At 58.5% G+C, this 23,000-nt stretch overlaps 1 protein-coding gene across 1 annotated transcript in view; it reads left to right on the plus strand.

Annotated features, from left to right (window-relative positions):
* Positions 1–23,000, plus strand: part of PTPRS (protein tyrosine phosphatase receptor type S) — a 98,338-nt gene that overhangs the window by 64,144 nt on the left and 11,194 nt on the right. The window contains exons 7-22 of the mRNA XM_073887232.1: positions 2,710–2,979; positions 4,693–5,274; positions 6,197–6,330; positions 6,629–6,773; positions 11,490–11,795; positions 13,077–13,270; positions 13,431–13,457; positions 16,121–16,238; positions 17,904–18,509; positions 18,948–19,045; positions 19,666–19,919; positions 20,560–20,653; positions 20,758–20,973; positions 21,498–21,655; positions 22,156–22,167; positions 22,446–22,558. Coding sequence (XP_073743333.1) covers positions 2,710–2,979; positions 4,693–5,274; positions 6,197–6,330; positions 6,629–6,773; positions 11,490–11,795; positions 13,077–13,270; positions 13,431–13,457; positions 16,121–16,238; positions 17,904–18,509; positions 18,948–19,045; positions 19,666–19,919; positions 20,560–20,653; positions 20,758–20,973; positions 21,498–21,655; positions 22,156–22,167; positions 22,446–22,558 — 3,327 coding nt within the window. The remainder of the gene's footprint in view (positions 1–2,709; positions 2,980–4,692; positions 5,275–6,196; positions 6,331–6,628; positions 6,774–11,489; positions 11,796–13,076; positions 13,271–13,430; positions 13,458–16,120; positions 16,239–17,903; positions 18,510–18,947; positions 19,046–19,665; positions 19,920–20,559; positions 20,654–20,757; positions 20,974–21,497; positions 21,656–22,155; positions 22,168–22,445; positions 22,559–23,000) is intronic.

Raw genomic sequence — 23,000 nt, forward strand, 5'->3', positions numbered from 1 at the left:
CAAGGCCCACGGGTCTTATTCCACTACGTCATCGCTCCCGCCTCTGCCTAGAGAGGTTCTCTGTGAGACTCCGAGCTCGTGAGGAATTACCTTGCTGTGTGCTCAGTGTGTCTGAGACAAGGGCTGTTCATCCAGCCCTCAGCCAGGGGCAGGGTGTCCCCGAGAAGCGGGGCTGGGCTGGTTTGCCCCGAAGGTGGTTCTTCTGTGAGGATCTCACCTCCGTGGCCACCTCGAACCCGCAGCCGGGGTTCTCGAGTGCTGGGTGGGGAGGCCAGACCCTGTGTTCTGCCGCGGGCGGGGGGGGGGGCACCTCCCTGGGGAAGTCACAGCCCTCCTCCTTTTCAGACCCCGATTTTCAGCCCCACACATTCCATGTCTTTTTGTTTTGTTTTGTTTTTGTTTTTTTTTCCTTTTTGCTTTTGGGTGTTTTGTTTCGGAGGGGATTTTTGTTTGGTTGTGTTTTTTTGGGATTTTTCCTTTTTTTTATTTTTTTCCGCTTTGTTTTTTCATTTGTTCCTCCTGGTTTGGTTTTGGACGTCGATGCCGTTTTCTGTCTTTGATTAATTAGCTCCCCCACGCTCATCCCCCATCGTGTTCTGTTTCCATGACAACGCAGCGTCGGGCATCCCACTTGTGCCTCGCTGTGGATGCCGGCGGCTGGCCTGGACCGCGTCCGCTGGCCGGCCGGACCCCATTCTCCCCCGACCCCCCCCCACCCTCCACCCAGCCCTGTCAGAAAGCCGCCCCCCATCCCAGTGCCCGGCCCCGCCCCTCACCCCCAGTCTGTCTGCATGGCCCCCCTGTCTCCCCTCGCCCGCACCCCACTCCTCCCCTCCAGTGATACCTTTCACTTCCTCCATCCCGTCTCCGACGTGACACTGGACTTTTCGTGGGGCTTCCTTTTCTGAAGGGCTGCCGCTTCTTTGCCCTGCCCCCCCCAGCCCCGTGGAGCTGCCCCCCTCCTCTTTGCCTCTGGCCATCTGGATTCAGGGAGCAGGGGTTGGGATTTCCAGTTTAGAAGCCAGGCTGGAAGAGCGGGCTTCCCGGCCTTGCTTCCCTTTCTCCCCTGGAGCCCCCCTCCTCTGTAAGGCAAGCCAGACCCCCGACAGCCACCCCCCCCACCACCAGTAGCGTGTGGAATCAAAGGCAGGTCGGGGTGCCCAAAGTCATTTTGTGGCCCTCTTGAGCCTTGTTGAGTCTCCAGTCTGTCATCTCTGTAGTTCGAGACAAGACTCCTTGACCCATCCAAACCTGGGGACCCACGAGGCCCCAGGGTTTTAGCCAGGGATACCCTCTTTCTGGCTCAAAGGATCTACTAGGTCATCCCAGGTCCCGCCCGCTGCAGTGAAACATCTCCTGTGGGGCAGCCACGCCTTTTGGAAGTTCAGGTGCCATTAGCGTCCGCCCCCCCGCCCCCGAAACCTGTCCGCCTTCCGAAAATGGAGCCCCCGAAACGCATCCTGCTGCCTTCACGGTCTGCGAGATTGGGACAGAAGGCTGCACCTGCTTCCCCGCTGAGAAACGCACAGAACATGTCCCTGTTTTCTCAACGTTCAAGCTCATTCCCTTGTTTTATTATTATTATTATTATTATTAATTAATATCCTACTTATGATTCTGCCAGGGCTGTGATGTGACAATGTGATGTGTCACATTGGGTCACATCCGCTAGAATTAATACGCAGCATTGAAGTGGGCCCCCTCCTCCCTCCTCCTCTGTCTTTGCCCCCCTCTCTCTGGGCCTGTCTTCCTGTTCTCTCTCCCACAGCTCCTCTCTCTTCTGTGGCACCCACGAGCGTGCACTGAAGGCCCCTGAAACCCAGGCCTCTTCCCTTGCATTACCTCTCTCTCTCGGTCCCGCCTTCTCCCCCCCTCTCTCTCTCTTTCTCTCTTTCTCTCAGCCAACCTATTTTGCATGCTGTTTGTGACTCTGAGAGCTGCATCTATCAATGGAAACTTGTCAGATCCGACAGAAGCTTTTAGAAGGGTTTCTCAACCCCAAAACCACAAAAATTTCATTAGAGTTTCTCATCTTTTCCTCGAGGGCCCCCCGGGAAGTGGGCAGGGCCCCTGAGTCTCCGGAGGGGACGGGGGTCGGGGGCCGAGGTCCTGGTCCCCTCTGCCTCCTGGGGCCGGCGGGTTCCGTGACCTCCCCGCTCCCCGTCCCGACTTCCCCAGAGCCACGCCCCCCACACACCTGCACCCAGAGTCTTCTGAAGCTCCCCACTTGGGAGAGCGGGCGGAGGGGCTGCTCCCTGAAGCCACGTCTGTCAGCAAAGATGAGAAACAGCTGATAAATTTTTGTGTTTGTAACTGTGCTGTGACCAGCCACTCTGGTCTCTTGAAACCCTGTTGCTACGAAATAATGCTTCATGTCTCTTTTTATTATATATCGATATATCTCTCTCTATATTGTTTGTGAAGTACCTTACTTTGAAGTTTTGGTTTCTTTGTGTTGGAATTTGATTTTTTAATTTTTTTTTTTTGTTTGTTTTCTTTTCATTTGGAAGAAAAAAAATTTTCAGCTGGGGGGAAGAAAACAGCCCTGTTTATATTTAAATTGTTTTCCACTTTTTTTTTCTGTTTTTCTTTCTTTCCTTCCTTTCTTTCTTTCTTTCTTCCTGCTTTTCTTTCTTTTTCCCCTCTGCATCCCGTCTCCCCACCCCGCACCCCGCACCCCTCCCCCCACCCGCCGCCGCCCACCCCCAGTCCGCCGTGTGGCTCCACGATTCTCCATCTTGCCCATGAGCCACGAGATCATGCCAGGTGGCAACGTGAACATCACCTGCGTGGCCGTGGGCTCGCCCATGCCCTACGTCAAGTGGATGCAGGGGGCTGAAGACCTGACGCCTGAAGACGACATGCCTGTGGGTCGGAACGTGCTGGAGCTCACAGACGTCAAGGACTCCGCCAACTACACGTGCGTGGCCATGTCCAGCCTGGGCGTCATCGAGGCCGTGGCCCAGATCACAGTGAAATGTAAGCGGGGCCCATGGGGCCCAGAAAGGCAGGTCATCTCTTGACACCCCTCTCCTGGGGGGCACAGGTTGAGGGGTACAGGTGGAAAAGCTCCGAGTTTCCATTCTGGCTTTGGTCATTCATGGCTGCAAAGGGGACAGTTGTTTTGTGAACGGGGATTATTGGTTACATGTTATTCTGGGCCCAGCCCTTTGGAGTGAGGGCATGGTCTCGTTCTGCCAAGCTTAGAGTCCAGCGTGGGAAACACCCGCATAGCCAGGCAGCTGTGATACAGCCTGATTGGGATTGTGACGGGGGTCCCGTGGCACTGTTCAGACCCCCAGAGTAAAGGTCGCACATCCGAGGAAAGTTAGGTCAGAGAAAGATTAAAAGTTGAACAGGAGGGCGCCTGGGTGGCTCAGTCGGTTAAGCGACTGCCTTCGGCTCAGGTCATGGTCCTGGAGTCCCGGGATCGAGTCCCACATCGGGCTCCCTGCTCAGCGGGGAGTCTGCTTCTCCCTCTGACCCTCTTCCCTCTCGTGCTCTCTATCTCTCATTCTCTCTCTCTCTCAAATAAGTAAAAATAAAATCTTTAAAAAAAAAAAAAAAAGTTGAACAGGAATGAGCCAGAGAAGATGGAGAACACTTCTAAGGGAAGGAAATGGACTGTCCAGACTCAGAGAGATGGGGCCAGGATGGAGGACTATAAATTCTCCTGACGTCTCAGGTTTGTGGTGAGATTCAGAGGAAGGTGCCCCCAAATATTTTTCTAGCTTTAGAACAGGGGCCTGCAAACTATAACCTGCAGGCTGGATCTGGCCCTCCTCTAGTTTTTCTAAATAAAGTTTTATTGGCACATAGATGAGCCACACCCATTCCCCCATGTCTTGTGTGTGGCAGCTTTTGGGCTGCAGGGGCAGAGCTGAGTAGTCTCAACGAAGACTCTCTGGCCTACAAAGCTGAAAATAGTTACTGTGGGGCCCTTTTCAAGCAGTTTGCCAAGCCCTGCCCTCGGGCCATAAAAAGTGTCAGCTCCAGCTGGTTGGTTGGTCGTTTTGCAGAGGGATCGAACTTCTCCTGGGGCCTCTGTGGCGTAAGAACTTGGGACTAGTGGGAGAGAAAGTCACGATTCTCCAAGTGCTAGGGACAGCTGTGAACAAGACTCTGGTCCCTGCTAAGCGCTGGGCAAGGGCGCCTCTAGCCAGGGTGGTGTGTGGGAAGCTTTAAGGAATGAGAAGGAGCTGGCCATGTGGCCCTCTGGAGATGGGAGCATTTCAGGTACAGGGAACAGCAGGTGTTACATGGGAACACACAGTGTGGCTGAGCAGAGTGGACCACAGAGAGGGACAGACCTCTCAGATTCTCAAGGGTAAATATTTTTCTTAAGGAGTGGTTTGTTGTTGTTTTTTTTTTTAAGTCACCCGTTTTCAGCTTTACGGGCCGTCTAGTCTCTGCGACACCGCCCCCCCCCCCAGCTCTGCCAGAAGCAGCCATCTGCAATACGCAGGCACTGCTGTGTTCCAATAAAACTTTGTTTACAAAAACAGGTGCTGGTCCTCAGGCCATAGTTTGCCGCACCCTGCTATAGATGATGGGACGGGGGTCATTAGGCCTGTGGTCACTGCCAAGGAAGTCAAGGCTCAGCGAGGGCAGTGGTCGTGTAGCTGAAAGTCACAGAGCCTCCGGGGTCTGCAGCCAGTGTGCCTGACATGTGACCCTCCCTCCCACCCACAGCTCTCCCCAAAGCCCCGGGGACTCCCGTGGTGACAGAGAACACAGCCACCAGCATCACCATCACATGGGACTCCGGCAACCCAGACCCCGTGTCCTACTATGTCATCGAATATAAATCCAAGAGCCAGGATGGGCCCTACCAGATCAAAGAGGACATCACCACGACGCGTTATAGCATCGGTGGCCTGAGCCCCAACTCGGAGTATGAGATCTGGGTGTCCGCTGTCAACTCCATCGGCCAGGGGCCCCCCAGTGAGTCAGTGGTCACCCGCACGGGCGAACAGGCCCCAGCTAGCGCACCCCGGAACGTGCAGGCCCGCATGCTGAGCGCCACTACCATGATCATCCAGTGGGAGGAGCCCGTGGAGCCCAACGGCCTGATCCGGGGCTACCGGATCTACTACACCATGGAGCCCGAGCACCCCGTGGGCAACTGGCAGAAGCACAACGTGGATGACAGCCTGCTGACCACCGTGGGCAGCCTGCTGGAGGATGAGACGTATACCGTGCGCGTGCTGGCCTTCACCTCCGTGGGCGACGGGCCCCTCTCGGACCCCATCCAGGTCAAGACGCAGCAGGGAGGTGAGCTGCCCGTGGGCGGTGCGGCTTCTGTGGGACAGCAGGATTCGGGTTCGTGGAAACAGGAGGAGGCGGCGGGGCCGGGGGGGTGGGGGGCAGTCATGTATCTCGTAGCACGCAGCTAGCTGATCTTGCCTGGAAGCCACAAAATGGTTTGTTCATCCTGCATGGTGCTTTAAAATATTTTCGTGCTAGCATTTCAAACGCAGGAAGTTGTCCCAGAAAACCCACGTTTCTGTCTTCTCTTGGGAAATTCGATTTGGCAAGCCCACGGGGCTGTGACTGGACATCCAGACAGATCCCGGCAGCTGTGTCTGAGTTTGAGAAGCCCTGCTCTCCGTTCTCATCGGAGAGATTGATGCCACCTCCTTTGAAATTATAAAGGGAAAGCGCTTCTGCCCAAAGGCAGCGGGCTGGCCTGCCGGCTCAGGTCGAGGGGCAGAGTGGGGGTGGGGCATTTAGGTGTGTGGGGCCCCAGCTCTCCGGGTTTCCCGTCCTTTCCCGTCGGCCTCAGGCTTCAGAACCTCAAAGCCAAGAAGACTCAGCAGCTGCCCAAACGAAAGGACAGGGTCAGAACTGTGCTGCTAGAGAGCACACACAGGATGGGGAACTGGTGTTTTGAAACGTAACCCCCACAGTCGCTCTGCCATTTAATTTGGAGGAAGCAGAGAGGGTGGGGGGATTGAGGTGGGCCCCCTGACAACAAGGGGTGGCAAGGGGCCCCCCCGGGAAAAGAAGAGAAATGAGAACAGTGGAGAACATTCCAGGAGCGTCGGGGAACAGGCAGCCTTACCCCCAGGGCAGCGCTGAGCTTCATGGGGCTCTTTTTTGGGAGAATGGGGACACCTGGTGGGTTGGGCACCCCATGTGGAGTGGACCCCTCCCCGGCCACCCCCATTTCTCCTCCTCTCCCCCTCCCCCACAGTGCCTGGCCAGCCCATGAACTTCAGGGCCGAGGCCAAGTCCGAGACAAGCATCGGGCTCTCGTGGAGCCCCCCGCGGCAGGAGAGCATCATCAAGTACGAGCTCCTGTTCCGGGAGGGCGACCACGGCAGAGAGGTACGGGGTCGGGGGGCGCCGGACGGGGGGGGTGGCGGTCCGCGGGACGGGGGGGGGGGGCAGCGGGGGGGGGCGGGGCGGCGCGCCCTCAGGTCTCACTGACTTGGTGCCCGGATGTCTCTCTTCCCCCTGCGCTTGGCCACCGGTGGATTGCGCATCTCTCCATCTCTCCCGTGTCTCTGTCTCTGTGTCTCCGTTTGTCTCTTCTGCCCTTTTTGTGTCTTTTTCACAATCTCCGTGTCTCTGTCTCTCTGTCTCCGCCTCTCTGTCTCCACCTACCCCCCCGCCCCGCCCCCAGGTGGGGAGGACCTTCGACCCGGCCACGGCATTCGTGGTGGACGACCTCAAGCCCAACACGGAGTACGCCTTCCGCCTGGCGGCCCGCTCTCCGCAGGGCCTGGGCGCTTTCACCCCGGTGGTGCGGCAGCGCACACTGCAGTCCAGTAGGTGTCTCGCGGAGCCCACTCTTCCCTGCGGGGGGGGCCCCAGCGCACACTGACCCTGGCCGCGCCGCCGCAGCGGGGGTGGGGGGGGCGCCTGGCCTCGGACGTGCCCCCCTGAGCTGCGCTGGGGGTTCCCGCAGGCCCTGCTTCCCCCCGGCTTCCCTGGGCCTGGAGCCCTGGGCGGGGGGGGCCCGAGGTTCGCCCCCTAGGTCGGGGACACGTTTCCACTGCACCTTCTCTCTCCTCCCCCTGCTCCCCGTCCTGTTCCTGAGGCTCATGGAACAGCCACGCTGTGCCTGATCCTAGGCATGGGGGGGCGGGGGGGGGCGGCTATGTGAGGCTGTCCCAGATCACACCCCGTCATTCCCAGAGAGCACAGCGCACAGAGACCAGCCACCTCCCCAGATGGCCCTGCCCCCCCAGACAAGGTCCCCCATTGCCAGGGGCAGGAGCAGACGGGGAGGCGGGTGCAGGCCCCAGGATAGGCTCTTGAATCCCTGGAGCTCTTTGCCGGGCCTGCCCTGCCTCCCTGTCACAGGCAAGTCACCTTTTGGCCAGAACACTGCACCCGGCAGCTGGCTCTAGGCCACGCTGTGGCCCCTACCACTGCCCTCCTTGCCTGCTCTGAGCTCAGGGCCTAGGCAGGCCCCTGATCCTGCTGTCTCCCTGCCTCCCCTCCTCTCTCTGCCCCTCTTCTGCGCTCACCCTGGCCCGGCATGGCTTCCGCCGCCGTGGCCCCCTTCCCCTCCCTTCCCCCTTCTCAGTCAGTCACGGTGCACCACCCCAGGCCTTGTTCCGGAAGCAGCCTCGGTGTTCAGACCTTCAAGTCCCCCCCCTCCCCCCGGTGTGTGCACACAGGGGGTCACCGGTCAGTGGCCAGTGATGGCAGCTTGGGCCTGGGTGTCTGAGCCGCTGGGATCAGGGGCCTCGGAGACGCAGCCCCCCTGCCACCCCCAGCCCCCTTCCCTCCTCCCTACTCCCTTGCGCCGAGCCGAGCGCTCTGCAGCTCCCAGGCGTCTGGGCGTGTTTGTGCGTGAGGCGATCAGTGAGGGTGTCCTGTGGCTTGGGCGGCCACGTGAGAGAGACTGGCACAGGTGCCGCGAAGGTGAGTACGCGCTGGTCTCAAGCAGGTTCACAAAAACGGCCCACCCTGCGTGCTCCCCAGCCTGTGCTCCAGGAGCTCTGGGCTGCAGAGTCCAGAGCCCAAATTGAGCACCGCCCCCCCAGCTTTCTACTCCACGGTCAAGAGCCACGACTGCCCAGAAATGGGGAATCTGGAACTACCTGCCCACCACGCCTGTCCGTGGGTCCGTCACACCTTCCTCCCATCCCCCAAGACGTCACGCAGGTTGGGCCGGATTGTGAAGGAGGCGGCCTCCATGGTCGTCAAGAAAGCGGCTTTGGCCCAGCCACTCGAACCTCCGGGGCGGCCCAGGACAGGGAGTGGGGGAGAAGGGACTCCCCACTTCTCGCGCCAAGACGGGTGGGGCCCGAGAGAACTGGCAGCAAGACTCAGGGCCAGGCATATCCCCCTGGGGACTGCAGGCTTCTTAGGCTGAACTCAAGGGTAGGTGGAGGCCAGACCACTCAGCCGTGGGTCTCCCCACACCGTCTCACCTTCCCGCCTCGTCGGCACCAGTCTGGAACTGCGGCGTGCCCACACTGGGGGCCGGAGCAGGGCTTGGGCCCGCTTGCATCCAGAGACCCACCCAGAGCTCGGTCTGGCCTTATAGCTCAGCACTCGGCCACTCCCTCCCTCGTAAGAAAGTCTTATAAGTTAGCAGTTGAAGAGTGGAAGGTAGGTAACCAGACTGGGAGTTTTCTGGAAGGAGTCTTTCTTTCTTTTATTATGGTTTTTCTCATCATCATCACCATCACCGTTGTTTCTTATTTTATTATGGTTTTGATTTTATTTTTCCTCCCTCTTTCTCAGCGAATCCATTCCTTCCGGCACATTCTTTGGTTGGTTTTCCCCCTCCTGCCTGATTCCCCCAGGCACTTTTGGTTGGGGTGGCTGGTCAAGAAATGGGCGGAGAGGGCCCCAAGTGTCTGGTATCAGGAGAGGGGACGCCGGCATTTCGCTTTAGTGAGGCCAGAGGGTCATTCTATTTGAAATAAGCCATTGGAGAGGCCTCTGAGGTATCTGGTAGTCTGGTGTCTTTCAGGATAGCAGCCTCTTTTTCTTCTCTGGGTGGCCCCGGCATGGGGTATGCACGAGACAAGTACTGTCTAAACACGTGCTCAGTGAACGTTCTCTGTGCCCTGACATGAAGCAACGCCAGTGGTCTCTCTGGGCCTCCCTGCAGGCAAGGCAAATTCTGGAGCCATGGGCCGTCGAAGTAGTGTGGCTCCAGCCGTCCTCAGCTGGCCTGAGGTTGAGGTCTTGAGTCCCCATTCTCAACTCAGGACAGCCCCTGGACAACAGTTGAGTCTGGGTTCAAATCCTGGCTCTCGCCACATGCCCTTGGCAAGGCAACTTTGCTGTTTCCGGCCTCAGTTTCTTCATCTGTGAAGTGTGAGGTGATATGCAAAAGGCACCCAGGGTAGGTGGGGTCTGGCACCCAGTAGGTACATGACCGATGATCATAGAAAATCAGGCAGCTGGGCTTTCAAACTGATTTCCCCACGTGTAACATGGAATGAGGCTGGAGGGGTGATAGTTCTGGCCATTTATGCGTCTTGAGAATTAAATGATGTGTCATCGGGGGACACATTTTGAGCGTAAAGGGCTTAGGGTATGGGGTGTGCAGAAGATGCGATGCAGAGACTCTGAGGTTTATTACCAGGAATGGCCTTAATACAGCCTCATAGTAGGTACTGAGCAGATGGGGACTTAATGTTATTCCCATAAAGCCCTTAACACACACCGTAGGTGCTTAATACGTGCGAACTATCATTGTTATTTAACAAAGCCCTTAGCACGCTGCCTGGCACACAACAGGTGTGTCCTAAATGCTCTTTTAAATCTAAGCACGGATTGGCATGGTGCGAGGCACATAATTGGCACCCATGAATGAAAGCCATTAGTCGTTTATAACAAGCATTCCCTGGTGCCCCATGCACAGTGGATGCCCCAAACACGGGGACGATGAGTATTGTTCCGTGAAGGCCTTGACAGAATGGCTGGCATACAGTAAGTGCTCAATAAGTGGCGCTTTCTTGAAGGAGGTTGGCCTGGCTCTGAGCACATAGTAGGTGCTCAGATAAGAGCCATTGTCCGTCTGACAGGTCCTAGTGTGGTTTCGAGTATTCAGGTTTTGCTCAAAACGTGACCTTGTTATCTGCAAAGCCTTTGGCACTGGGTGTGCAAACAGTAGGTGCTCAAGAAGTGAAACCTGTTACCATTTATATAGAAGGCCCTTAGCACAGACCTTGGTACACAGTAGGTGCATAAGAAGCGAGGGCTATTAATGTTCTACAAGGCCCTTAGCACAGTGCCTAACACATAGTAGGTGTTTAGTAGGTAGGGACGGTTGCTGTTTTTTCAGTAAGGCCTCTAGCACAGGGCCTGGTACGTAGTAGGTCCTCATTACGTGGGGACTGTTACTGTTATCTGATAAAGGGCCTGGCATGGAGTAGGTTCCGTGTAAATGGCAACTGCCGTTTTTATCTTTGGAGGGCTATTGATGCCCAGCCCTTGGTAGGCGCTCAATAAATAAGAGTTGGCCACCATCCACGATGGCCTTAGTGTGGTGCCAGAGGAACTATGATCTGTAAAAACCTTGGCACACAGTAGGTGCTAATCGGGGCTGTACCATCTGTAAAGTCCTGAGCCTGGGACCAGCCCAGGAGGTGCCCGGCCAACAGGCACTTGTATTATTACCATACAGAGCCCTTGGCATGCTAATTGGCAAACAGGAGGTGCTCAAGACACGGGCATTATTTTGTCTTCCAAGTGAGGCTGAGAGGGTGGTCCTAAGTTGAAGTAAGCCATGGGGTGGCCTCCGGGGCCCCTCAAAGAACAGGTGTTCAGTACATAGATGCTTTTACCGTTAACTTGTGCAACTCTTACACTGTGTCTAGCACACAGCAGGTGCCCAATAAATGGGACTTCTACTGCTTTTACCCTGGCAGTGCCACTCCCCTGGCACACAGTAGGTGTTCAGCCAATAAATGCATTTACTGTTATCCTATAAAAAACTCAGCGCTATGCCTTGCACACAGTAGGTGCCTGATAAATGGGGCTTTTATTGCAATTTCCTGGCATGGTGCCTGACACACAGTAGGTGCCTGATGGAGCTTTCGCTCTTCCTCTGGCACAGGGCCTGGCATACAGTAGGTGTTCAATAAATAAGTCCAATTACTGGTCTTCAGTGACGCCCTTGGCGTGGTGCCTGGCACATAGTAGGGGTTCGATAAAGAGATGCTTTTACTGGTACTCTGTGATGCCCCAGCACCGTGCCTAGCGCATGATAGGTGCCTTATGAACGGGGATGTTACCGCTATTCCGCAGGGCCTCCTACGTGCCCAGCAGGTGCAGCCGCAGGCGCTGAGCGCAGTGTTCTTGGCCAGCCCTCCCGGCCCCACCCCCACCCGTCCATCTCACCTTTGGTTGACACCCACTTCTTTTGGGTTCGACTTTCTCTTTGGTTTGGTTCTGTTTTGTTTGTTATCATCTTCTGTTTTATTTTCTCTTTCCCATCTTTTGTTTCCCCGTCCCCTCCCCTGCCCATCCCGCCTCCCCTCCCCGCCCCCACGTTCTCCCCCCTCCAATAGAACCGTCAGCCCCCCCTCAAGACGTTAAATGTGTCAGCACGCGCTCCACGGCCATTTTGGTAAGTTGGCGCCCACCGCCGCCGGAAACGCACAACGGGGCCCTGGTGAGCTATAGCGTCCGCTACCGACCGCTGGGCTCGGAGGATCCACAACCCAAGGAGGTGAACGGCATCCCCCCGACCACCACTCAGATCCTGCTGGAGGCGCTGGACAAGTGGACCGAGTACCGCATCACGACTGTCGCTCACACAGAGGTGGGACCAGGGCCCGAGAGCTCGCCCGTGGTCATCCGCACCGACGAGGACGGTAAGCACCGGCCCCAGCCGGGGACCCCGCAGGCCCCAGCCCGCCCCGCGCCTCAGCACCTTCTGGCTCTGCAAAACAGGGCTGGCTGGTGGTCAAAAGGTAGAAGCCACAGTCTTGAGGGCGAGACATGAAGCAAGCAGCCTTCCCATGGAATCCTGGGCTCCTTGATCCTGGAATGCTCCATCCTAGACCTTCTGGGCAGTGTTTTCTCCCGAGCCTTGTGCCTGGGAACTTAAGCTGGCAGCCCTGTATATGTTTTGGTCCAATGGTGGAAGGAATGGAAACAGTGTGGGAAACGGCCAGCAGCACTTGCAACAAACGTAGGGTCCTTGACCCCCAGAAACCTAGGTTTTAGACTCTGGGGATAAGCCGGGATCTGCAGCGTCCTTGGTCCGAGCCATCCTATCTGGCAAGTAGGTGGGCTGCAGCGCGCTGGTGAGGTTTAACAACCAGCTTCTGGGGCACAGAGCCCGATTTGTAGCAATGGCCAGTTTCTGCGGTGTCAGCCTCCCCACTGTTGGCTGACTTTCCAGCTAGAAAGTTTTGAGCTGCAAAGTGAGGTGAGGCTCTGGTCTGGAGTCGGTTGGTAGAAGCTGGGGCGTGGGGAGAAATGAAGGCGAGCAGCTTCTCCAACAAAACTGCGATTCCTTGGCCTTGGGAACCCGGCTTGCTTTCCGAGCCATGGCCTTGAAAGGTCCGGTCAGCGGCCCCACATTGGGCCGGAAGAGTGGGGAAGAGATGGAGCAGTTGTTCATGCCAGACTGTGCGGTGTGGCTGGGTAGGAAGAGCTGTGATCCGTGGGGCTGGCCGCATACTGGGATGCATGGGAGCATGCGGCTGGACTGCCTGGGTTCAGACCCGGACTTTGCTTCTTACTAACCATGCGATCGAGGGCCCGACTCTCGGGCCTGTTTCCCCACCCATAAGATGGGAATAAGAGCCCCTGCCCAGAAGGTATGCTGTTAGGATGGAGGCAGGTGGGTAATGACCGTGGAGCGGGGCGTGCAGGGCCCACTCGTGTCATGTGGCCCTGGGCAGGTGGCTTAGGCTCTCGGGGGCTTCAGTTGACCATCTGTAAATGGGGCACACAATCGGGCCCCCTCCCCCCTGGGCTTGTGGGAGCCATGAAGGAGGCATGCCCTCCCGGCTGGTGGTGAGCGCTCAGACCACCAAGTTAACCGGCAGCCACTTGGCACCCTGGCATCGGGCAGCGCTGCTGCCCGGGGGCAGGGCCAGGCGTCCCAGTAACGGCCCTGCCCGCCCCTCCCCTGCCCCCGCCAGTGCCCAGCGCGCCGCCGCGGAAGGTGGAGGCGGAGGCGCTCAACGCCACGGCCATCCGCGTGCTGTGGCGCTCGCCCGCGCCCGGCCGGCAACACGGCCAGATCCGCGGCTACCAGGTCCACTACGTACGCATGGAGGGCGCCGAGGCCCGCGGGCCACCGCGCATCAAGGACATCATGCTGGCCGATGCCCAGGTGGGCGGGGTTCCGGGGCGGGGCCTGGGTGGGCGGGGCTCCGGGTGGGCGGGGCGGCACCCAGACCCTGCGCTCCTGCCTTCTCCCTGCTTCTCTCTCTCTCTCTCTGGCCACCTGCTCACCTACTCCTCTCTCCCCTGCCGCCTCTTCCCACGCTCAGTGGGAGATGGACGACACAGCCGAATATGTAAGTAGCAGCCCTGCCCGGCCATTGCAGTGTTCTCCCACGGGCCGTGCAGTGATGTGACACCCCCCCCCACCCCCACCCCCCCGCACGTCTCTTGTAAGAGGATCTTCTCCCCTGGGCCCCAGATGCCTACTGGTTACTTGAGCTTGTAGCCTCAGTTTTCAATCAGGCAAATGGACATAGGAGCCCTGCTGGGGTCCTGGACCCGGAGGATATACATTAGCCCTCTTAACTTGGATGGGCCCTCGGCCCACCCGGCTCACACGGTGCTCCTCCTGCCCAGCTGTCAGCCTTGCTCTGGCCACGATTTTCACCGCCACACCTTTGCTCAAGATTTTTCTGCAGCTCCAGCCCATCCCTGCACCCCACAACCTCCCCTGTTGGACCCAGGCCTGGCAGATCCAAACTAGGCCACTTTCCAGACCAGACCCTTTTATCACCTGTCTCAGCCTTCTGTGACCTCGAAGCTTCTCTCTCTGGCCAAAGCAGCCATTTCATTGTGGCCCTTGAGTGGTGAGAGGGCCAGTGGGCCCTGGGGTAGGTGGGGAAGGAGGCCTGCAGGACTGTGTCCATCACTCCCACCCCCCCACCCCAGCTTTCTCGGGAGGCCCTGAACCAGTCGGCATGGCTGTGTGGCACTTTGGGCAAGTGGCTGCCTCTCCCGGGGCTGTCTTCCTGCCCTAACACAGAGGGGCGGTTCTTCTGAGAGCCCCAAGTCTGATGTTTTTTTTTTATTGTTGTTGTTGTTGTTTTTAAAGATTTTTATTTATTTTTTGACAGAGAGAGACAGCGAGAGAGGGCACACAAGCAGGGGGAGTGGGAGAGGGAGAAGCAGGCTTCCCCACTGAGCAAGGAGCCTGACGTGGGGCTCGATCCCAGGACCCTGGGATCATGACCTGAGCCGAAGGCAGACACTAAACAGCTGAGCCACCCAGATGCCCCCCCCAAGTCTGATGTTAAACTGACACCAGCCCCACTCACCCACTCACATAGGTTTTGCCTTTTCCCTACCCCTGGCTGGAGGGGTGAGTTCCCACCAAGGGCTCCAGCTCAGCCCTTCCCGCCCACCAAGACCCTGGGAGGGACTGAACGTGAGGCTCAGGGGCAGGAGACCCTCTCTTCGTGCCTCCCTGTTCCCCTCCTCATGCTCCTGACCTGGGCCCACCCTCCCAGCCCCCAGGCATGCTGGACCGTGTTTGTGGGTGTGCATGCGTGGGGACCTGGGCACACATGCAACTGTGAGAGCAGATGCCGAAATGTGTGCAAGCTTGGGTGGCTTGGACATTTGTGGGACAAGCCGTAATTTCCTGAGGACAGACCTGAGCCCACCCTCCTGGGGGTCATAGTCCAGGGTGGGAGAGGACAGCTGATTGGAACAAGACACAAATACACTTGGCCCTTGGACGGCACGGGTTTGAACTGCGGAGGTCCACTTACCTGCCCATTTACTTTTGAGAAACGCAGGACGGTGTTGTAAATGTACTTTCTCTTCCTCGTGACCACCTCTTTGTTTTCTTTAGCTGCTTTACCATAAGAATACGGAATCTAACACGTATAACGTGCAAACTATGTATTTGTCAATTATGTTATTGGTAAGACTTGTGGTCAACAGGAGGCTAATAGTTGAGTTTTTGGGGACGTCTGAAGTTCTATGCAGATTTTCAACTGCACGGGGGTCGGCGCCCCTGGCCCCCACGTTGTCCAAGGTCAACTGTAGTGTCTAGTGATGGCTCGGGCTGGGGCGGCGTCTAGACGGTGGTGTAAAGGTTTACTGATGAGCTCTCTGGGCTGGGGGGTGGGCAGTCCTGATCTGTAGCTTTCTCCCCCTTTCTGGGATGGAAATTCTCCCACCGTGTCAATTTCGAGTGCCCTGTGGGATGTGCAGTAGCTCATCACCCTGTAGCTTTCTGCCTCAGACACTAGACAGAATCACTTCCAGAGCATCGATTACAGGGAAATGTAGTAAGACAATTATCAGAGGGTGGGTTTTGAGTTTTTATTACCTTTGTTCTCACTTATCAGTATGTTTATATAATTTACTTTCTGATAATGGCTATGTTTAATACTGGCTTGCAAAATTCCTGGGAATTTAATGTTGGCTCTCTGGCCTGGTAGAGGGAATCTCCAGCATACCAGCAGGTGTAGTGGAGGCAGAGGGCACAGCCCATGCAAAGGCCCTGGGGTGGGAGTGTGCCTGGAATATTGGAGCAGTGAGGAGGCCCGGTGGCTGGAGCAGAATGAGCGAGCGAGGGGGAGAGCGGGAGGAGGTAGGGGCAGGTAGTGAACCACTTGGGCTTCTACCTCAGGGAGGTGGGAGCCCTGGAGGGCTGTGGGCAGAGCAGGGTGGGACCTGACTGGGGTGCTCATGGCGCCCTGTGGTGGCCTCTGCGGGGAGGATGGACTGGGGGCAAGGGCGGGTGCCAGGGGATGGGAGGCAGAGGGGACAGCGCTGGTCCAGGTGGAAGGCGATGGAGTGTGAGGCTTCGTGTGCCCGTCTTCGCATGGACGTGCGGTGTGTTGGGGTCTGTGCATGAGCTCGGATGCACGCCTCTGCCTGCAGACCAGGCCCCACGTCCACCTTGCTTGACCCCAGCCCTGGGAGGGGGTTGGGCAGGGCCGGTCTGAACCCCAGTTGCATCGCTGACCCCCATCCCTCCCTGCAGGAGATGGTCATCACAAACCTGCAGCCTGAGACCGCCTACTCCATCACGGTAGCCGCCTACACCATGAAAGGTGATGGTGCTCGCAGCAAACCCAAGGTGGTCGTGACCAAGGGAGCAGGTAGGAGATCCTCCCCCCACCCCACCATGGCCCTTTGCCCCCAGAGCATGCCACGGAGTTCTTGAGCTCATGCAGGGAGAGAGTGCTGGGGCAGCGGGGCCAGTGGGATCAGAGGCTTGGGGGCCACTCAGGAGGCCGGCCAGTCCCACCACCTCCTCCTCACCGGCTTCCCTGCCTGCTTAGCTCCAGCCGGATGGAAACCATGACCAGGCCTCCGTCCCGTCCCGGCTTCGCCCGGGCTGTTCCTTCTGCCCGGATACCCTTCCTCACCCTGCCCCCTGCCCACAGTCTAGGTCCAGTGCTCCCTCCTGGGCAGCCCTGGCACCCCCCTTCCCCCATCACAGCTCTGATCACCCGGGATGGGTTGTTTGGAGGTGGTGTGCCCATCGCCCCCACTGCACCATGAAGCCTCTTCTCCGAGCAGCCCTGCCTCAGTTTCCCTTTCTGGCCCCACCAGGCCCCTACCATTAGTCCCAGGGGACTGGTTTTTACCTCAGCCAACATTGAGGAGGGGGTGAGGCAGCCGTGAAAACGTAAGGGGAGGGTGTTGTGGACAGATGGCACAGCCCAGGCAAAGGTGTTTCAGGAGTGATAGGCCCCGAGCCCTCCACCTCACATCCCGCACCCACCCCTTCCCCAGGGAACCCCCCTCAGCCCACAGAGCCCGACATGCCAGGCCAGCTGGACACAGCCCCTCCCCGTGCTGCTGCCGGTCTGTGCCCATGCTGTTCCCCCGTCTGCCCAGTCTCTGTATCCTTCGGTGTCCAGCACCCACGTTTCCTCCTTCAAGAAGCCTCCCCGATCTTTCCCTCTTCTCCCGGGGACATTGCACTACAGCCGTGCTTGCCAAGCAGACCCTCTGCATATGCTGTGACTGCTCACAGCACGGTTTCTGAAAGGTCCTGATAAGTCCTGCAAGAGGAGAAGACTGGTTTTATTTGTAGGGCTTCTCTCCTGCAGGACTTAACCGGGACTTTGGCACATTGATTACTACCCAGACCGTGAGAACCATGGGGCAAGGGCAGGGTTTTGAAACATTCCTGTGTCCCATGGGTATTAATCATGTGCCAGCAGGAGGCAAGGGGCAAATCAGTGAGATAAGAGATGAGTGACATGAATGAGAAGAAGAGGTAAACCTATGAGGGCCTGCTTTGGCATCTGAAAACATTTTCCTTTATCGGGTTCTCTGAGTCCCCAGCCTCCTCACTCTGCCTTCCACTCACCCAGCATAGTGCCACCTCGGGGCCTTTGCACAGGCTGTTCCTTGCCTGGAACACCATTTCCCTCAGGTCTCCCTGCCTCCCTCGCTTCCTTCAAGTCTTTGCTTTGGAGCTCAGCGTCCCTGAGACCCGCTTTTAAAAATTGCAGCCCCAGGGGCACCTGGGTGGCTCTGTCAGTTAAGCGTCTGCCTTCAGCTCAGGTCATGATCCTGGGGTGCCGGGATCGAGCCCTGCATCGGGCTTCCTTGCTCAGCAGGGAGTCTGCTTCTCCCTGTGACCCTCCCCCTTCTTGTGCGCGCTCTCTCTTTCTCTCTCTCTCTCTCTCTCTCTCTCTCTCGCTCAAATAAATAAAACCTTAAAAAATAAACAAAAATTGCAGCCCCACCCCCTGCTGCCCGACTTGGGTGGGCCCCGTGGGCCTGACACGCCCCCTGTCTCCCCGCAGTGCTGGGCCGCCCCACCCTGTCGGTGCAGCAGACCCCCGAGGGCAGCCTGCTGGCACACTGGGAGCCCCCAGCCGGCACCGCCGAGGACCAGGTGCTGGGCTACCGTCTGCAGTTCGGCCGTGAGGACTCGCCCCTGGCCACACTGGAGTTCCCACCTACCGAGGACCACTATACGGCGCTGGGTGTGCATAAAGGGGCCACGTACGTGTTTCGGCTGGCGGCCCGGAGCCGAGGAGGCCTGGGCGAGGAGGCGGCCGAGGTCCTGAGCATCCCCGAGGACACTCCCCGTGGCCACCCGCAGATCCTCGAGGCGGCTGGGAATGCCTCTGCTGGCACCGTCCTGCTCCGCTGGCTGCCGCCTGTGCCCGCCGAGCGCAACGGGGCCATTGTCAAGTACACGGTGGCTGTGCGGGAGGCCGGAGCCTTGGGCCCCGCCCGAGAGACCGAGCTGCCAGCGGCGGCCGAGCCGGGCGCCGAGAATGTGCTCACGCTGCGGGGCCTCAAGCCCGACACGGCGTATGACCTCCAAGTGCGGGCCCACACGCGCCAGGGCCCCGGCCCCTACAGCCCCCCCGTCCGCTACCGGACATTCCTGCGGGACCAAGGTAGGCGCGCGGCGATCCCCGCACCAGAGCCGGACCGGGCCTCATGCCCACCCCTACCCCAGCCCCCTCCCTCTCCCCCGCCCAGGTAAGTGGTCACTTTTCTGCTTCCTTGTGGACACTCGAGGCGAGTCCGGACCCCGAGGCTCCGGCGTTGGCAAAGGTGGGACGTGCCTAGGTGGCACCGCCGCCCCCACCGCCCCCCCTCCCCCTCCCCCCTCCCGCTCCCCCTCTCTGCAGCAGCGCCGTCTCCCCCCACCCCGGCAGGGACCTGGGACAGGGCCAGGCAGGGCCAGGCAGGAAGGCCATGGGCACAGGCACAGCGGAGGACAGGGAGCGCCTGGGCCGCCCCACCCCACCCCACCGGCCTGCCCTGCGCTACCCCCAGCATTCACGGGGCCTCTTTTCTGTTCTCTCCCACTCGGCTGCTGCCCGGCACAGTCTCACCCAAGAACTTCAAGGTGAAGATGATCATGAAGACATCAGTCCTGCTCAGCTGGGAGTTTCCTGACAACTACAACTCACCCACACCCTACAAGGTGCAGCTCCCCCCACCTGCGCTCCCCCCATCCCCGCCCCCGGAGCAGGCAGGCCAGGTTAGGGGTTGGGAATCAGCTGGACTCAGGGCTGAGTGGGATCAGGGCTCAGCTGGGATTGAGACGCAGGCTGTAGTCAAAACTTAACCTGGGATTGAGGCTCAGTTCGGTGTTAGGGCTCAGTCTGAGATTAGGGCTTCATAAGGATTGGGGCTCATTCAAGGTTGGTTCTCAGTCGGGTCAGGGCTCAGTTGGGATTGAGGATCTGCCTAGCACGGAGATTTAGCCTAGGAGCCAGGCTGAGGTCAGAGCTCAGTCTGTGATTAGGGCTTGGTCAGAGTTGGGACTTAGCTGGGATTGAGCCTCCCATCTAGGATTGGGGCTCACTCTGGGATCAAGGGTCAGTCAGGACTGGGACCTGCTCAGAGCTGGGCCTCAGCTGGGATTGAGGATCTGTCTAGGGTCAGGAGTTAGCCTAGGACTGAAGCTTATTCTGGGATTAGGGCTCAGTCAACACTGGGCTTAGAGTTGGGGCTCAGCTGGGATTACGGCTCCGTCTGGGATCAAGACTCAGGGTCAGGGGCTCAGCGCAGACCCCCCACTGAGCCAGCCCTGGCCCGCAGATCCAGTACAACGGGCTCACACTGGACGTGGACGGCCGTACCACCAAAAAGCTCATCACGCACCTCAAGCCCAACACCTTCTACAACTTCGTGTTGACCAACCGAGGCAGCAGCCTGGGTGGCCTTCAGCAGACCGTTACTGCCTGGACCGCCTTCAACCTGCTCAGTGCCAAGCCCAGCGTGGCCCCCAAGCCTGACTCCGACGGCTTCATCATGGTGTATCTGCCTGACGGCCAGAGCCCCGTGCCTGTCCAGTATGATCAAAACCACCCCACTGCACCCCAGGATTCCTCCCCCTCCCCCATTAGCCAGCTTTGTGACTGGGGCCGGCCAGCCACCTGACCTCTCTGGGCTTCAGCGTCCTCACCTGTGTCTAAAATGTGGGTCACGTCAGCCCCAGCCTGTGTGGTTGTCCAGATGCTTCTCATGGGCACCGTCACTAAATGTGGCCTCTCCTCCAACATTTCTGATCCCCCTGTGTACCTGACCTTCGTTGGGGTCTGGTTTCCTAGGCTGGTGGGGAGACAGAACTGGAAACAGACACTTTCAGACCTGTGGTGTGATAGTCAGAGGCACCAGGGTTGAGAGTCCCCAGTGGGGAGAGGAGGACTCTGGGAAGCAGAGAAGAATTAAGGACTACAAGGGTGTGTGGCTGTGGAAGCTGGGGCTTTGAAGGATGTGTAGGAGTTCAAGAAATATAATTGGGGTAGCCTCTCTAGGCAGAAGGAACCACATACTCAAAAGCCTGGAGGCTTGAATCGGGAACTGTAGTCCTATATGGCTGGGTTCTAGGGGCATAGAAGCAGAAGGGAAGATTCAGAGCACAGGGACTCCCCCACCCACCTCCAGCAGGCATTCTTTGGATGTGGCCCCCGACCCTTCATCTCCCTACAGGAACTACTTCATTGTGATGGTGCCACTGCGCAAGTCTCGTGGTGGCCAGTTCTTGACCCCTCTGGGCAGCCCGGAAGACATGGATCTGGAGGAGGTGAGGTGGGGCCCAGACCTGCCTGGCCCAGACCCTGTCCTGACTTTTGGAAGCCCTGTTGCTGCCGGCCGGCCTCTGAGCACCCCATGCCTCTGTTCCCACAGCTCATCCAGGACATCTCACGGCTGCAGAGGCGCAGCCTGAGGCACTCTCGCCAGCTGGAGGCACCCCGCCCCTACATTGCGGCTCGCTTCTCCATGTTGCCATCCACCTTCCACCCCGGCGACCAGAAGCAGTACGGTGGCTTTGACAACAGGGGCTTGGAGCCCGGCCACCGATATGTCCTCTTTGTGCTTGCAGTGCTGCAGAAGAGCGAGCCTGTAAGTCCCAAATGGTGTCTGCCCTCGTCCAGCCCCACCCTCCGAGCGCACTGGCCCTGACATAGCCTCAGCCCCCCGGGGCCACGACCTCAGAACCAGACACAGACCCTGCCAGCTTCCCATGATCAGTGCTGGGCAGGAGGAAGGACTTGAGGTTGGGGGTACCCCAAGGGGAAGGCTTTAAAAAGACCTCTAAAGAGGAAGGGACTTGGGACCTAGGGCTTTGGTGGCTGTGTAGGAGTTCAACCAAGACAAGATGTCTTCAGGATTTGCACGCGCAGAGGTCTAGAGGTGCCGTGCGAGAGGAACAAAAAGGACCTCAGAGTGGCTGAAGCCCAGGGAGCAATGGGGAGAGCAGAGGTTGGCAAAGGGCCAGGCCAATGCAGGGTACCAGGGTCAGCGTTCTCGGGAACCACAGGATTTAGAGTAGGGGAGGGACATAGGTTTGTGTTGGAAGAAGACTCCTTTGGCCACCGTGAGTAGGATGGACACTGACGGAGGCCCCTCCCGTCCTGTTCCCGCAGACATTTGCAGCCAGCCCCTTCTCAGACCCCTTCCAGCTGGATAATCCAGACCCGCAGCCCATCGTGGACGGCGAGGAGGGGCTCATCTGGGTGATCGGGCCCGTCCTCGCTGTGGTCTTCATCATCTGCATAGTTATCGCCATCTTGCTGTACAAGAAGTGAGCCCCTTTGCACTCCCCACTTGATGGGAGGGAGGGCTCCCTGGAAAAGGAAGGAAGGTCTGGAAGGCCCAGGGAAGGCTGCTTGCACAGGATGACCACGGAGGTCCTCTGCCGTACAGATAGAAAAACCCTGGCTCAGAGGGGTTAAGCTACTGGATCAAAGTCACGCAGACCAGGCCAGTGACTTGACTCCTCTCGAGGTCCGCACGCCACTCGGCAGGATGATTTGGGGTGGAGGCCACCTCTGTCCAGTTTAGCAAGGAGAATAACTGTGGGGGCCCCACGGGCCACATCTCACCTTGGAAAGGGAAGGCCGAGACATTCTTCCTTGTGGTGGGGGCCCAAGCAGGAAGGATTAGGCCCATTTTCCGGAGGAGCCCAAGGCTCTGGGAGGTTAAGAAAGCCACCCGCCATCACAGAACAGGTGCCTTGTGGCCAGCACGTCCTCACCTGTCTTCTTTTCCCCCCTCCTAACCTGTGTCTGCTTTCGGGAACAGCAAACCCGACAGGTAAGAACGGGCCCCGTCCTTGGGAGGCTTCAGGCAAGAGGCCGAGGAGGGGGATCGGGGTGGTGCCGTGCCCGTGGGGTGAGGGGGTGCTCAGCTGTGCCGGCAGGCTGCACGCGTGTCCATGTGCGGTCCCGGGAACCCCAACCGTGCGGGTACACGGCCCCTTTCCGCCTGGCTGGGTCACTCGCTTGCGGTACCCGATCGGCGTTCACGTGTGTACACATGCGTCTTTGGACACACGCCGGTACTCAGGGAGTCTTCTGCTTGCTCCCACAAAGTAAACGCAAGGACTCAGAGCCCCGCACCAAATGCCTCCTGAACAATGCTGACCTCGCCCCCCACCACCCCAAGGACCCCGTAGAAATGAGACGCATTAACTTCCAGACACCAGGTACGTGTGTATCCCAGGTGCCAGGATCAACACCACGGGGGGCAGGGAGCATGAGAGATGAGGAAGTGGCCCCCTCGGTGGAACCTCGTCTGCCCCTGCTGAGTGGTTTGGTGCAGCGAAATGCCCGATTCCCAAATCCCTCTGTGGATCTAGAAATTCCGTGGACCGGTTCTGGTTTACAACCAAGTGAGGCTTTTGCAAAGCTGCGTTTCACTGGTGGTTGGGGTCATCTGAGCAGAATGGACTCCTTAAAAATGAAACAAGCCAAAGAACCCTCCTTTCTTCTAGCAGAAGGAGCTATGCTTCCGGTGCCCACTGGTCTTAGGGACACTCAGGGGTGGGCGTTCAGGTTTTTCCTTGGCCTTTCCCCACACTCCCGTGGGATGTCCCCCTGGCGAGGTACAGAGATTGTGCCTCCCCTGTGCCCTGCATGTCTCTCGTC

This window comes from Callorhinus ursinus, unplaced genomic scaffold (assembly GCF_003265705.2).
Source record: "Callorhinus ursinus isolate GAN/ISIS: 27379988/994484 unplaced genomic scaffold, GSC_fseal_2.0 scaffold77, whole genome shotgun sequence".
Classification (NCBI taxonomy): Eukaryota; Metazoa; Chordata; class Mammalia; order Carnivora; family Otariidae; genus Callorhinus; species Callorhinus ursinus.